Genomic DNA, 15184 nt, shown 5'->3' with positions numbered 1-15184 from the left:
TGTTTGTCACTAACAAAACGCGCTGTGCGCGTTGGTTTTCAAATGATACGTGGTAATACGAAATGTGTACAATGGAGGTATCGTGGGTCCGAAATGCATTAGACGACGAGTTTGCCTTTCCCCAAGGCGGTAAACAAACAAGTTTAAAAATAAAACTAGAGGTGCCCGGCAGATGGCTTCTTTGTCGTAAGATGATTTTCTAATTACTTGAGGTTCTAGGTCTCTCTCTGCCCCCAATAAGAATACTGGCGTACTAATAGTCACCTATCCTATTCTAATAGTTGATATTTATTCTAGTTGATATCAAACTAATTTTAGCTTCCCTATAAATTGGGCTAGGTACATTCTGAAAAAAAAACTATTATGTTTCTGTAGTTTTTTTAATATACTCAAGATTTACATTTATACGTATTTGCACCCCAATTTTGGATTATATAAGATTATCAATATTATCAGTTTTCTCTTCAGGAGGATAAATGTTGTTATATAACATTATAATATCATCTCTATTCAAATCGAGGCACACTGTGCCAACAATATCCTCAATACCCAGTGTACCATCATTTGACATGTCTACCTCTTTTATGAACATATCTACAGTTTTCATTTTGTAGCCCTTGTTACCAAGAACTTCTCTTACATATTCACGGTCGAGAAGTCCTGTTTTTTCTGGATCCATTACTTCTAGAGCTAAACGTATATCTTCTTCAATGGGCATATCTCTTTGTCGTATGGTTACCATATGAACAAAATGATCAAAAAAGACATGCCCTTCTTCATTCGGTGGCCTTACACAGAAATCTATGAGTTCTTGCATCTGTTCAGGAGTGTACGTCATGAGATTTAATGCTTTTAACATATATACTAATTCCACTGAGGTGACATAGTTATCAAGTTCAGTGTATGCGGGTGTATAATCCTGATAAAGTTGCCACAGTTCTTGAACTTCAGCAAATTGATTAGGACTTAACGCGAACGGAGCCTTAAGAGCTTCACTAGAGTCGGTCAAGTTGTAAGGGGCAGCAGGATCTGGAGGTCCTTCTTCTTCTACCCCCTCTTCTACTATTTCTTCTTCAAAAATTTCCTGCCCTTCTCCCTCTTCCTCTCCTTCATCCTCGAATTCACCTTCCATCTCTGCCCACATATCTTCTTCAAGGAAATCATCTTTCGGAAGCTCCTGTTCAATTTCTACCGTTGCTTCCTCAGAACCCTCCTCGCTTTCTTCATCCATATCCTCCAAGTCTTCCTCGTAATCTTCGATTTCACTTGCACCTGTTCCTTCTCCTGACAATTCTTCATTGGGTTTTTCGTTATCTGTTTTCGGTTCACCCTCCACCATTCCTTCAGGCGGAGCGTCGGCTCCTGCTTCAGCCGCCCCGGCAGTCTTGGTTTCATCTCCCGTCATGTCATCAGCCATTGTTTACAACTAATTTGAAATCCCTCCCTTAAATGAAATTCTCACTTAATTCATACCAAAAATTTGTCTCGACCACATCTAGGTTTCCTAAATCTTGACCTAAGTGTTAATATGAGGTTTTCGGTTATCTTGTCATAAAGATTATTGCTTTCAAATGATAAATAATCTAAAATATTTATAAATTCTTCAAATAATTCGTCTCGTACATTATCTATAAAATCCAGCATTGATATAAAAATAAATTGTAAATATATCAGAAATTATTTCGGCTACATTCAATACAAAATGTCGCGGCTGTTCTTTTCATGTCATTGTCATTTACGTCTTGAAATGTTTTGGCGATATGGCATAATGTTCCAAAGAGTATCGTTTATACGAAAATACCATAAAATCTTAACTTTCAGTATTTTACTCTACAATAACGCTGATGTTTGGTTTTGTATGACTTGTGGCTCTCCCGCGTTGTATCTAGACAGCTTTTTTTTTTTTTTGACGTGACTTATTGTAGATTTGCCGCAGATGGCATTAACTACTTGGCCGGAATCTAGACAGCAAGCAAAGAAAAAAGTATGTATTACATATTCTAGGTATATTCTAAGGTCCCTACCACCTCTAATATGCATCGAAATCTGTGTTGACGACACTCGGACAACCAATGTTGGAGGCGGTGTTAGCTCCGGTAAATAAAACTCCTTCGAGATGGTGTTCAATCGGACTTTAATTAATCAAACTAGGAAATAATTTACATAGGTTAAAAGACAAGAAAAACATACCTCGTCGGCAAAGCCCACGGCGTAAGTGCAGTAATATTATTTGAGCAAAATATGTATATTACAATAAAAAATGTTGCCAACAATTTGATTAAGACTTGGGGGGCGATTTTGGCGATTTTGTTCCTAAACTATCTCTTGCACTTACAAATATCATACTTAAATGAAGAATGGAACTTTTACTAAAACACTCAAATTAAATTTTAATTAGGTAGCCACAAAATAAAAACGATTTGCCATGGAAAACCTAGGAAAAACCACGGTCTCGTTGATGTCTTTTATATGAAACCGTGAAGTCTATTGCTAACAAACTGATGTGATGTAGGTACTTACCTAATAATAAAATAATAGTTTCATCACGGGGACTTTAAAGGCTACCAAAAACTATAGATGGCACTGTACAAATTTAACCTGTAATAATTATCTATTTCTCATTGCTCGGGCACCTACATCATTATTCAAAAATACATTATTTGCTCTTCCGATCCTCATTTCTTGAAAGCCTTACCTTGTACACTACTAAGACAGTCAGTTCATCGGTCACAGAAAATCTTGTTTAACCGGTCAATTCCACTGTAATTTCTAGCTACTGTAGGGTTCCCAAGCTTTACATTAAAACTTAAAACTAGTAAAGCTGGAAACCCTATTTAATCTTAAGAGAAGGTATATTTTACAGCCTGTATCCTTACTTTCTTAATATATTAAGGTCTGCAATAAGTTTTTAAATAGGTAATTAATGAATTACAAAATTATAATGTAATATGTAGGTTGTTGTTTTTCAGCGCCGGAAACGGATTTTTTATTGTATTAGGTAAGTACTTTACTTATTATTTACATAAAAGTGAGCTTCAGTAGTATAGATATAAGTAGGTACCTCAGACATACCTACTTAGTAGAGAAAGAAGCGCGCGAGCTTTTGTTATATTTAAAGTCATTTATTCATACTTAACTACCTAGACACAAACATACGTATATAAGCATGGTTACCCTGTTCATAAGACATCACGTGCTTTGTCAGGAGAAAGAGCCGGCGCGGATGGTGGGTGAACGGATTTGCGCGCGCTTCTCACGCAGAAGACAATCCGCGCGGTCGCCTCGCGCATTCGTACTAACACCGGCCGCTTCCCGCGCGCTTTTACGCGGGAAACTAAACTAACGCACTTTTGTTTTTATTTATTGTCGAAACCTAAAATTGAACTTTGATTTTAATTTTAAAAGTGTTGCTATTGACAGTGAATATTTTTTATTTGGAAACAACGAATTTATAATATTTGTCTTGTTTTACGTGTTACTTTTTAAATTAAAATGGTAAGTAACCCGGAACTTTTTAACGTTTCACCTTTAAAACATGTGCATATACAGGGTGGCCCAGAAGTTCAGGTTCAAAATGAAAAATTAGATAGAGGGGCTCATTAGCTACCAGAAACACCCCCATGTATGTTCAGCAATTATTTACGGTTTAGGAGATATGACCCATTTTGTACCTTTTTCTAGATTTTCTACCTTACTTCAGAAATAATCATTTTGTCGCTATCCCTTTCTTAATAATTATTTTATTTTACTTCACAACTATGCCTAAGGCTGTGTACCGCTCAATCAAAGATAAATCAAAGTGAAATCAAAGATAAAAAAAAAGTTATCGGAAGTCAAAGTGAGAATTCGACCAAAATTGTTACAGTTGTTAATACTTCGCCGAAGAATAATAAACACATGAGATTGTCATGGACCCTGAAAGTATTTCTAAAAACTGCTCCATTTAATAGGCTTTTAGAAACATCCAAAAAAAGTACCCTTAATAAGGGCATAAAACTAAGTAATTAGCCCTCAAAGATTGCAAGACAGACAGATTTGAAGGAAAATTTGACATTCTCATACAATGTAGCTGCTTCATTCTAACGTTGTTGGATTTGTACCCTGTAAACGGCAAAAGGATCGCTCCTAATTACAGGGCTTAAACAAACCTAGCTGGCAAGGAGTGAGTGTAATATACCTAAATATTATACATCTCTTCTTACCCCTTAGGAGATACAAGCGCGATGTTGTTTTGAGTTATTTTGTTATATAAGTATAGAAATAGAAGATTCAGTAGTTTTAGGCGGATGAGACGTTCGTTATGTAAAAGATTACGATTAAAAGTGTAACTGTGTAAATGTTACCTACTAAATAAATATATGTATTTGTAAATTTGAATATAATTTTAGTTGGGATCTATTTTATTATTGTTATTTATTGTAAGTAAGTAAGGGAAAAAATCTAATAATAGTACTATTATAATAGAATATTGTCATTCACATACCTTACTTTATATTTAGCAATTCGATAAATTGTTAAAGTGAATCTTATTACACGTAAGTACCTATTAAAGAATATACGTTGTACTATCTTGCAAAACATTATGAAGCTTTTTGTGCAGTCGTAAAATTGCAATTGTGTTTACTGTAATTGAATTGCAAGACATATCAATTACTTACAAAATATTTTTTTTCACGTTTATAAAGTAGGTACTGTACTATTATGAATTTTAAAAAATACCATACTTACCTATACATTTATATAGTAAGTAAATCATTTTTCTTCTTTGCCTAACATAATAAAATAAAGAACTCAAGATTTTTGTATTTTCTCAGCCTTTAAGTTAATGGCTGTTTGTTTTTTGTAGTCCGTTTTTGAGTACCTAGTGATGTTAACCTTTTACCATTTGATTAAAGTAATAAGCTTTGGCAAACTGGAATTTTAAGCCAAAAAAAGTACCATTTAATTAAATTAAGTAGTAAGCTTTGGCAAACTGGAATTTTCAGTATTTAAGCCAAAAATGATTATAACCAAATCCAAAGGTTCCGGGAGGATTATAGCGTTCGTTTTTTTTTATACTTTGATGGATTGGCTCCAGACTTAAAAACACAACTTACTACAAGTAGTTCTTTACTTCTTTTTTTTGTTCGTTGAATAAAGCCACTAGAAGCATCATTCAAACTACTATACTTACGTCTACTCGTACCAGAAATCTTAAGGAATATTGTATTATTAATATACTTTTGAGTAATATTAAAAAAGGAAACCTAACACCTACAGATACGTACAGAATTAACAATAAACAAAATTTACTTTAATTATTTTCAAAATTAATTGTTATTATTTAAAAAAATATAATCAATAAAATATCAGGTATCAAAATTAAACTCAAAAATACTTTATTTATTAAATTACAATTGGAATCCTCAATTTTTCAATAAATAATATTTTTTATTTATTGTTTAGGTAACATAGTTACACTTTGAAGCGTATTTTTTACATACTTAAGTATATATTTTCTCTACTAACGAACTACTATGACGACGATGAAGGGACGAGCTAGATGAACTTCCAGAACATCTGGCAGAACGATGCCCAAGACAGGAATGGTTGGATAGGAAAGGGGGAGGCCTTTGTCCAGCAGTGGGACATCAACTAGGCTGCAGAAAAAAATGAACTACTCGTATTGCAGCTTCTCACAATCTGTCTGTTAGCCAAGGATAACTACACTCATAGGTACTAAGTACATAGGTACTTACCACATATATATATTATATATCTGTATGCATGGAAAATCCATAGCAGTAAAATAAAATACATGAATAAGTAAATAAAATAGAACATCACTAGTGTCATAATCAAATGAAAATATAAATGTTAACTCTTAAATATCACACGCCGAACAATGATGTAAATTAACTAAGTACCTTTAACTTTATACCTGCAATTTTAAAAACAATAAACATAAACTGCCTATATATGTCCCACTGCTGGGCACAGGCCTCCCCTCAATCAACCGGAGGGGAAAGTATTGTTAAAAACAATCTCTCTCTCTCTATTTAAGAGCTGCGCTCTTGTCGGTGGAGTAACCGCCACCAAAAACAATACTTCTAGTAAATTAATATTATTCAGTAAATCCTGCAAAAAGACCCTTTAGCAAGAGGGGTTTGAGTATCTCGCTCCGGACCTCTGGATCGTGAGCCTAACGCTCGAACCACTAGACCACAGAGGCTGTTACTTTTCTTTTCCCATGCCAAAAAAAAATAAAATGTTTGTAAGTAAGTACTTATTGGTAAAATTTAATATTTATACTTGTTGGTTGTTGTGTATTTATAGGATTTATAGGTATTGTTGGTTTTAAGTTACATTTTATTAATTTTGGTAAATGAGCAGATGGATCGTCTGATGGCAAACAATTACCGTCGTCCACAGTCACCACCACCAGAAAGGTCACAAGTGCATTGCCGGCCTTTCCTACGCTCATATTGATGCTTATGTTCATTATTTTTGACCGCAACAAGAACTTAATGTGCTTTTAACATTCCACTGAACCAAAGCAGAAATATCGAAAGTTTCATAATTTTATTTCCAGTCCATCTGTTCGTCAGATGGTAGATAAAATTTCAGCTCTATATCAACTGCCCACTTCCTTTGTGTTGTAAAGAACTCCCCTGCACGGAGGTCCCCTTATATGGAAAGGAGTATTCAACATATTCGCCTACCTACCTCATTTAACGACGTCGTAAACATATCTTAGGTATATACTTACCTACATATAAACCAACGTGATTCTTCGTTTTAGATAAGAAGTTTCTTAAAAAAGAATTTATCTCTCTCATAACTTAACAGCTGTGCTCTTGTTGGTCGAGAAATCGTCATTACTCTCTTCTTACCGCCAAATACTTCACCTGCTCATACGACACGACCTGCACTTTCCTATCTACTTATCTATCTACCTTACTCTACCTTACCTCTTCTACTTATATCTACATATCTTATATTATACGTATATAGATAGGTCTTAAACAATAATTGAGAAGGGACTTTACTTTTACTTGTACATGTAGATGTATCCATTAAAATTGTATTACTTCTTAATACTTCTTCTATCGTGTCGGTTGTGAGGTGGATTACCAACCCCATCAACCCTAGTATCAGGGTTACTATTGAACCGCCAAAGGCCCCCGACATGGCTCAACGAAACCACTCCTTACTTACATCAGTAAGTAGTAACCGGGACCAACAGCTTAACGTGCCTTCCGAAGAACGGATCATCTTACTTTCGGACAATCAGGTGATCAGTCTGTAATGTCCTAACCAAACTAGGGATCACAATATGATCTTCTTAATATATTCTCAATAGTAGCACAAAGTATAGTATAAAAATTATTTAAAATATGTCGATACTTCAATTAAACAACAAAACAAAACACACGTTTTATCATTGATACTTCGATAGATAAGTACCTAAGATCTATTAAAATGAAAATCAAAGGTCTTAGGTTTAATTTGATAATAAGCTAAGACCGCCTCTGGATTATATACCCTTCGGTTTTGATCGATCTCTGTGACACGTCACTTTCTCATTTTATAATTTATTATCATACAGCAACACGTGCCTCCGCGGCCCGGTATTATTATGGACTATTACTAGGTAGATATGTTATAGAATGAATTTGATTTTTGTCTCATGTCTGTAAAGCTGGCAACGTTACAAAATAACGTTTACCGATGTCAATATAGCGTCAAAACGCGAAGGCATTTCGCGTAGGCGACTCTCTAAATTACCTTTGAAGGTCATAAGTACCTACTAAATTGTCATCATGTCACGACAGATTGTTGCGAATCAGCAGAAATATAGCATTTCGTGACCGTAAGTAGCTTCCTAACTATAAACAAAAGACACCTATAATTCTATCTACTATCTAGAAAATTAACTCTCGATTTCGAAAAAAACATGCACGTAACGAGTACGTAACTTTTTTCTAAATTCATACAAACAGACCAAATGGAAACATAACTACTTATATAAAAGCTTTTTCGGTGTTATATGCCATTTTGTTTATCATAGTTAATTACATATCCGCACTACATACTTACTTACCTATATACTTACTAATGGATTGCTTTTAAATATTTTAATGCATCTAAAATATCGAGTATGGATTGAAGAAATATGAAACATTTTTTATGAATTCTCTTTTATAATTATATCCATAACTTATAAGTATTTTTAGTATAAATAGCTTAGCTTATTGTAAGTAAGTACTGAATGAGAACTCCCATCCGAGTTAACAATAACTCTAGGTAAAGGAAATATATAAAAAGCCTATTGTAAGTCCCATTACTTACATAATGCATAATATTATGATTGAACTGAAGCCACACAGAATGATGGCTAACCTACAATCTTCGGTAGTCGGTAGCTCACTTGAGAAGAAAGGAGATCGTAATCGTCGCAGATTTCAGATTGTCCGGCGTTGATTACTTACTTTCATTTGCAGCTTTTACTTGCCAGTCTGGTCATATTTGATTATTGTACATCTTAGAAATTGCTGGGAAAGCTGTTTGTGTAGGAACAGATGCTAATGCGACCTATTTGTTACTTGAGATTTAGATCTCAAGATTTAGTACTCAATAGTCGTAGTAGATTAACTGGGTAGCTAGGTGGGAGATTACCTTTACTTACCAATTTCACATAACATGTCTACTCATATTTTTTTTTACATAGAGAAAGATAAACGCTATAGAAAACACGCACATAGGTAGGTACTTATGCAAAATGTTGTAATTACGCTTAAACTCTAATGGGTGGCATTTTTCGAAAAGCATCCAAGGCATTCTTTTACTGATTCATAATTGGGTACTTCTTCCCGACTTTATAGATTTTACATGATTTATGTAATTTAAATGCCATAAAGTCACACTGAATTTATGGCAAATAAAGAATCTTATCTTATCTATCTTATCGACTAGGTACCTACATTACATAAATCAAGAGTCTGAACATAACTTAAGCTCTCGATTCACGACTATATCCCATTTGGGGTAGTCAGAGGTACATTTATCGATCCAAGATGAAGAAAAATATCATATCTAGTTTCTGAAAATTATTCAATCAATCAATCAATCAATAATACTTTATTGCACAACAACAAAACAAAGGACATAAACATACGAATAAAACATAAGCACAATAGGCGGCCTTATTGCTAAACAGCAATTTCTGCCAGGCAACCTTAGGGTGAAAGAAGATTATTCTACTAATCAAGAGAAGCAAGAGAAGAATATCAGGATTGAAGCAAATGGAATTAGCAGTCTCTGCTTAACCAGGAAATAGGCGTGAGTTTATGTATGTATGTGTGTGTATTTCTATAAATAACTACATATAAGTTTACTCACATTGTCATAGATACAGTAAACGTGCCCTGTTTAACGTAGCAGAGATTAAAATGACAGCAGGACAAAGATTTAGTACATCGCCTGGTGTGAAAGAGACAAGAGATATTTCTCTTTCGCACGAAAAGTATACAGCTTAGTAAGAAATAGACGTGAGATAGTCACTGTAATCATGCTACATGTATGGTATAAGAGGACCAGGTATGCTCAATCCTATGACAAGCCGCCATTGCCAGCCTTTTTATGACGTAAGTGTTACCACTGTGTGTTACCATTAAGTTGGTATCTCCAAAGGACGTGAATTTTATTACTGACAATTAAGTGAATTACTAACTAATATATTTAATTACTATTACTTGTCTCATATATAATATTCATTAAAACTGTAAGTAAATCTTTTACTGAAAGTTCAAAATTTCCTTGCAAAGTCAATTAGAAACATTGGTGGCGGGTTTTTTTTTCCAAAATGGTAACGCAGGTTGGGATGACGTCAGCTGGGCTAACCTTGAAATGTTAGCTGTCACTTTTGAGCATACCTGGTTTTCTTATACCATGGCCACATGTACGTGTAATTTTGCTACTTATATATCGATGTAGAAAGACACTTCTTGACCAAACATCTAAAAGTCACGCATATATGTCAATTTCTGTAGGTACTTAATCCATCACCCTGCTAATACTGAAGCAGGTTCCTACCAGTCATCATAATGATTAGCTAAGCCAACGTCAATAAAAGTTTACTAATTGACGCGCAAACATTTCGACAAATCTACCGAAAGTAGACAAATACGAACTACATCGATATGCAATTAGGCGTAGTTGTAGATTCGTGATAAGTAGTCGGCTTCTGTTCACGTACTTCATTAGTATTATATAAAAGCACTTTACTAAACAAATGCTGAGTAATTTGCATAATAAATTAATCAAAAGCCTTTCCGTAGAACACACATAGTATTATACTTACTTGTATACATAAACTCAAGTGCGTAATTTGTGTTGTGGTAAAAAAATCATAATCATAAACCACTATAAAAAAAATAATGTAAATGTGGCGTCCAATATGGAAATAAATATTTTCTTTCTTTCTTTCTATGATGGACGATTAATATGTAAAATTATCTGTTATTTGTTAAAATTATGGTAAAAATCAATAACCGGAAACAAACCTTTTGAAGATAAACGAAAAGATTAAGTAACGACCTTAAAATAAAAGTTATAGAGGGTTATCATTCTAATTCAATCAATATTTTATAGTCTACCATTAAGCAATTTGGAACTAACGGAAGTCGTCATGCTTCTGCCAATAATTATCGATATTGGATATGAAATTATTTTATCGATTGAATCGACTTATACAGATCTCAATGCGATGTCTATGAATGCAATGACTGAATGTCTGTTAAAGTAGCGCCTAATTCATATAATCACCTTCAATTCAACGATGAATACAACACTTACACATCCAATTATGTGAATGGATTAAACGATCTAAAGGATTTACAACCTTACCTTGCAATCTAATAGTTTATCTTGCTATGGATGCATAATTAAAACTCCAAAATCAAGTTCCAAAACTAGTAATTATAACACATCCAAAAAGTACTTAAAAAAATACGTGTTCCGTATCCTGATTGTATGACATAAATCTTATAACCTTTGACTCACTGAATTGGCCATGAGCTGTTAATATCGTAAATGTATCAGTCGTAATTAGTGTAACAATAAATGGCTGCCGAATACTTGAAACACGCATCGTGATTATTCGTGATGGTCCTTGGTACGATAAAATATCTTCTCCGATCGCAATTAACCGACAACCTTGTTATTTCTATTATTTTTATTGATGAGTTCGCTTCACAGAACGACGGAAATTATAGTATTTTTTTTAATTCCACACCGGACTACTTTGAACTGCTTAATTAAACTAAAACATGTGTAGGTATCGTTTAGAGATCCTTATTGAAAAAAACGTACAAATTGCAGCAATTAATTACACAGAGATGTACGAATTTACATGCTATATCCGGCCCAACGGATTCCTAATTACTTAATACCTACAAATAAAAAAAATATCGATGACGTCAAATTCTGGGAAAATTGACTGCAACTGGAACAAAAGCCTTCGTGATGAACCTCGGGTCGTCGTACTGAAAACTGACGATTATAAATCGATTTATAATATAACAAAAGAGCTTTTGTCTTTACAAACAATCACAACCAATTTTTTATTTTTGAAATCCCAACAATTTAGGTACGTTTAAAATAACAAACAATACATCAGCCTGTTAATACAGGCTAATATAATAACTTAATAGTTATTATTAGTTTATGGAGGGAGAATTATTTCCAACACATAATTTGGGACAAAACGAAAATCTTTAAATTGTTCAATCGATTTTAATTTTCGTTGCCAAAACAACATCGTGTTTTTTGTAGCGATAATGATGCATAATTTATTACAGTTCATTTTTATCATTATATACCTAAATAAATTATTTTTTGTGATTTATTGTACACTAACTTTCGGCTCGCGAATCCACCTGCTTCAAACTAAGTACTTACCTATATGACTCAGGAATAAATATTTAGCTTTCAACTGGTGAAAATCGGTTCATTAGTTCCAGAGATTACTTCCTTCAGACAAACTTATAAACATACTTACAAACTTTTACTTCTTTATACTTAATATAGAGTTGAACATTCTATTGACGTAGAGGACAGAAACGGGGACCATGTAATCACAGGATTATAAACGCCCAAAAATTTACAATTTTAAACACCTGCGTATGACACGACCGACCGCAAATAGCTCGAAATTAGAAAGAAAATATATACAGTTGCCTCGGATAGCATGAAGCATTTTACCGGGCATACCGAAAGTGCAATTCGTCTGGTTACTCTAAACTGTAACTGAGATGAATAGACGCGCAGTATAATCAATTTCAGATGGCTATTGCAATGCAGCATACGATTTATGGCGTCTATATAGAACGGGACGCCGAAACCGCTCGAAGGTTAGGTTGCACAATGGATCGAACGTCTCGCAAAATGCTCTCATTGTAGTACTTACCTACGTGTTGTGGATCACGAACACTGCTCCACTTCGCCGACATGTGATGCTGTCTGAGAACTATCAATTTGCATTATAAGATTCGGTTATTCGTGACGCCGCCAGTTGACTACAATAGGGATATTTCGCTTGTCTATCCGATGATGCATGCGTGAAAAATTGATTACTTAGTAAATATGTACTTATTTGAAGGATGAACACGTAGCGCGTGAACTAAGGAGAATTTGTTACTCTATCCTTATGTATATTTTACAATACAAGACAAAAACGCTTTATACCACATCTGAAACACAACATTAAAGAACAATTAGAATAGAAAAAGTTTATTATAAAAGGACGCCACACACAAAAAAAAGACAACAACATCATATCAATTTCCACTAAAACAATTACAAAAAAGCAAGACGGATGTTTGTCGAAATGACCATAAGGTGGTGGTGGACGTCCTGAGATAAAAGGGCCTCACTCAGCACAAGTCGCGGCGTGAACCACGACGCTGATATTATGTGGACCCTGTTGGGTGACGCACGAACATCAATTACGTGACAAGAGAAGTACATCCGGCGGCCTTATTGCTTTAATAGCAATAATAATATTAGTAATTTAGTAAGTTTTAACTTAGTTCAGTAAAGTTTTTTAGTTTAGTTCACTATTGACTTACTTATTGTAAGTCTGTGAAAATCAGAAATCAGAATAATTTACTCAACGTAATTATCTTGGATAAACTTGTTGAAGGTCAGTTTAATATTTTTGAATCTACGTCATTCAGGTGTTATGGCTGAGGAGAAGAAATGACAAGACTCTGCAACAGCAACACATCTTTTATAAATCAATGTAGATATACATTCTCTCTCTCTCTATTTAAGAGCTGCGCTCTTGTCGGTGGAGTAACAGCCATTCCTCTCTTCTTCCCGCCAAAACCTTCACCTCCCGATACGACACGACCTACAACACACAACATATGCATTACATATACATTACAAGTTATTTAATAACTAGAGGAACACATTTAATGCCAGGCATTTTATCATTTAGGTAATCATTAATCGCTTAAAAAATCGCATCTTATATACCCACACATGACAAACATAAGCTCATGATCATATCTCAATGGGGTAGTCAGAGGCACATCCCACGTAAAATTAGCTAAGTACTTACCCGCATTTCACCAAGCTTTCAGTTGGACCAACGTGACAGGTGGTGAGCCGTATCGCTGTCTATAATGATCGAGCCAACTATGTTTGTGAAAACTGCATTTAGGAAAATTTATAACTCTTTATTAAAACACATAATCACGGATGACAGTCATCCCGTGATCATGGCACTTGCAACAGTGTCGAAATATCGGGAGTCTCACATCCCTATTTTAAATGCGGTAAGAACCCGTTATTATGTGTTTTAATTGATTGATTGATCTCTCCGACCGATTTCGGCCATGGCGACCACTTCGACTCCTAGTCGGCACGACGCTGATGCGCCCGAAGATGGCTTATGTAGCCTATCTTTACAGTGAACTCCCGCGCACAGTGAGGGCACCGTTTACTCGACTCCGTGTTTTAATTATGATAATAACCGCGTAAACTTAAAACAATTTATAATTCATTGGTGCAAGTCCGGTACCAGGGTTAGAACCGGCGCTTCCCGTTTGAGAAGCATAGCATAGATTGTATCTTGAAAAAGTTAAAAAAGTATTCCAATTTAACCTCTTGCTAAAAAGGCATACCTTTTTTTTTTTGACGTAACTTTTTGTAGATTTGCCGCAGATGGCATTAACTACTTGGCCGGAGAAAGGCATACCAAATAACCCATTATGTAGGTAACCCATCCTTATAGTAGATCACATATTTGATATGTCCCCTATGGTACCTACAGTGATTAGCACAACATTAAACTTTCGCCATAGGCCGTGTTCAGTCAGAATTCATAATGAGGCGGAACTATGCCCTAGTTCATACAATTTTATTGTATTTGCAAAACACATTACATATCAATCTTCCGAATTTTACATATGTTATGTAACGTAATGTCACATTTAAAACTATCCAATGAAGGACTTTCCAGACTGTATTTTTTCCGGAACGTAGCCTGGAAAGCTCCTCATTATATTATCCTGCGTTTAGCATAAAATCCTAACATACATAACCTATGGATTTGAAATAACATAATAAGTATTTTTTTTATACTTATACGAATTGGTAGTAAGTATACTTACCTAAAAAAACTCCGATACTGTTTGTCGCTGACTTTTTCTCGACTTAACTTTTTGCCTTAAATGGCATTAATTACTTGGCACGGACAAATGGAGACCGCTGAGGACTCTCATACGGTAAAAGAAGCAGCACCGGGGGCGGCAATCCGGGACCATACTTCGTTTTTTCGAGTCAGTAGATACCCTTGTGTCCACATATAAACGCGCTCTCGCTTCGAAACTAAACCGTTTGCATATAAACTCCAGCCCCACAGCACACAACGTTGAGATAGGTACCTCATTTATGTGACAGCTTAACACGTTCCTGAACAGAGCGTCAAGAGGCAAAAGGCTAAAATCATACGGAAAAATCCATTTGATAACTACTCAGAATCGTGGTCTGAATCATCCCTTATAGTTTTCGTTACGATGTCACTAACACCCTGTATTATGCTGTAGGTGTATTGTAAGGTCGGCAATTGTGCTCTTACTTGTATGTTTTAAAATGTTTCGTGTAGGTATAACATAACATAACAAATACTTTATTG

General features: G+C 34.8%; 2 protein-coding genes across 3 annotated transcripts in view; one reads left to right on the top strand and one right to left on the bottom strand.

Moving 5' to 3' along the window:
- Positions 1 to 430: 430 nt before the first annotated feature.
- LOC126366453 (uncharacterized) lies at positions 431 to 1417 on the bottom strand. Its single transcript, XM_050009561.1, has one exon. The coding sequence runs from the start codon at positions 1415 to 1417 to the stop codon at positions 431 to 433; it is 987 nt and encodes a 328-aa protein (XP_049865518.1).
- A 1843-nt stretch (positions 1418 to 3260) lies between these two features.
- LOC126366084 (uncharacterized) overlaps positions 3261 to 15184 on the top strand; it is a 58581-nt gene continuing 46657 nt past the window's right edge. For both annotated transcript variants that reach the window (XM_050009012.1, XM_050009013.1), the window contains exon 1: positions 3261 to 3495. In XM_050009012.1, coding sequence (XP_049864969.1) covers positions 3493 to 3495 — 3 coding nt within the window. In that variant the 5' untranslated portion in view covers positions 3261 to 3492. The remainder of the gene's footprint in view (positions 3496 to 15184) is intronic.

The sequence above is a fragment of the Pectinophora gossypiella genome, chromosome 4 (assembly GCF_024362695.1).
Source record: "Pectinophora gossypiella chromosome 4, ilPecGoss1.1, whole genome shotgun sequence".
Taxonomy (NCBI): Eukaryota; Metazoa; Arthropoda; class Insecta; order Lepidoptera; family Gelechiidae; genus Pectinophora; species Pectinophora gossypiella.
Note: the sequence above shows the minus strand (reverse complement) of the source record. Positions and strands in the feature narration are given on the sequence as shown.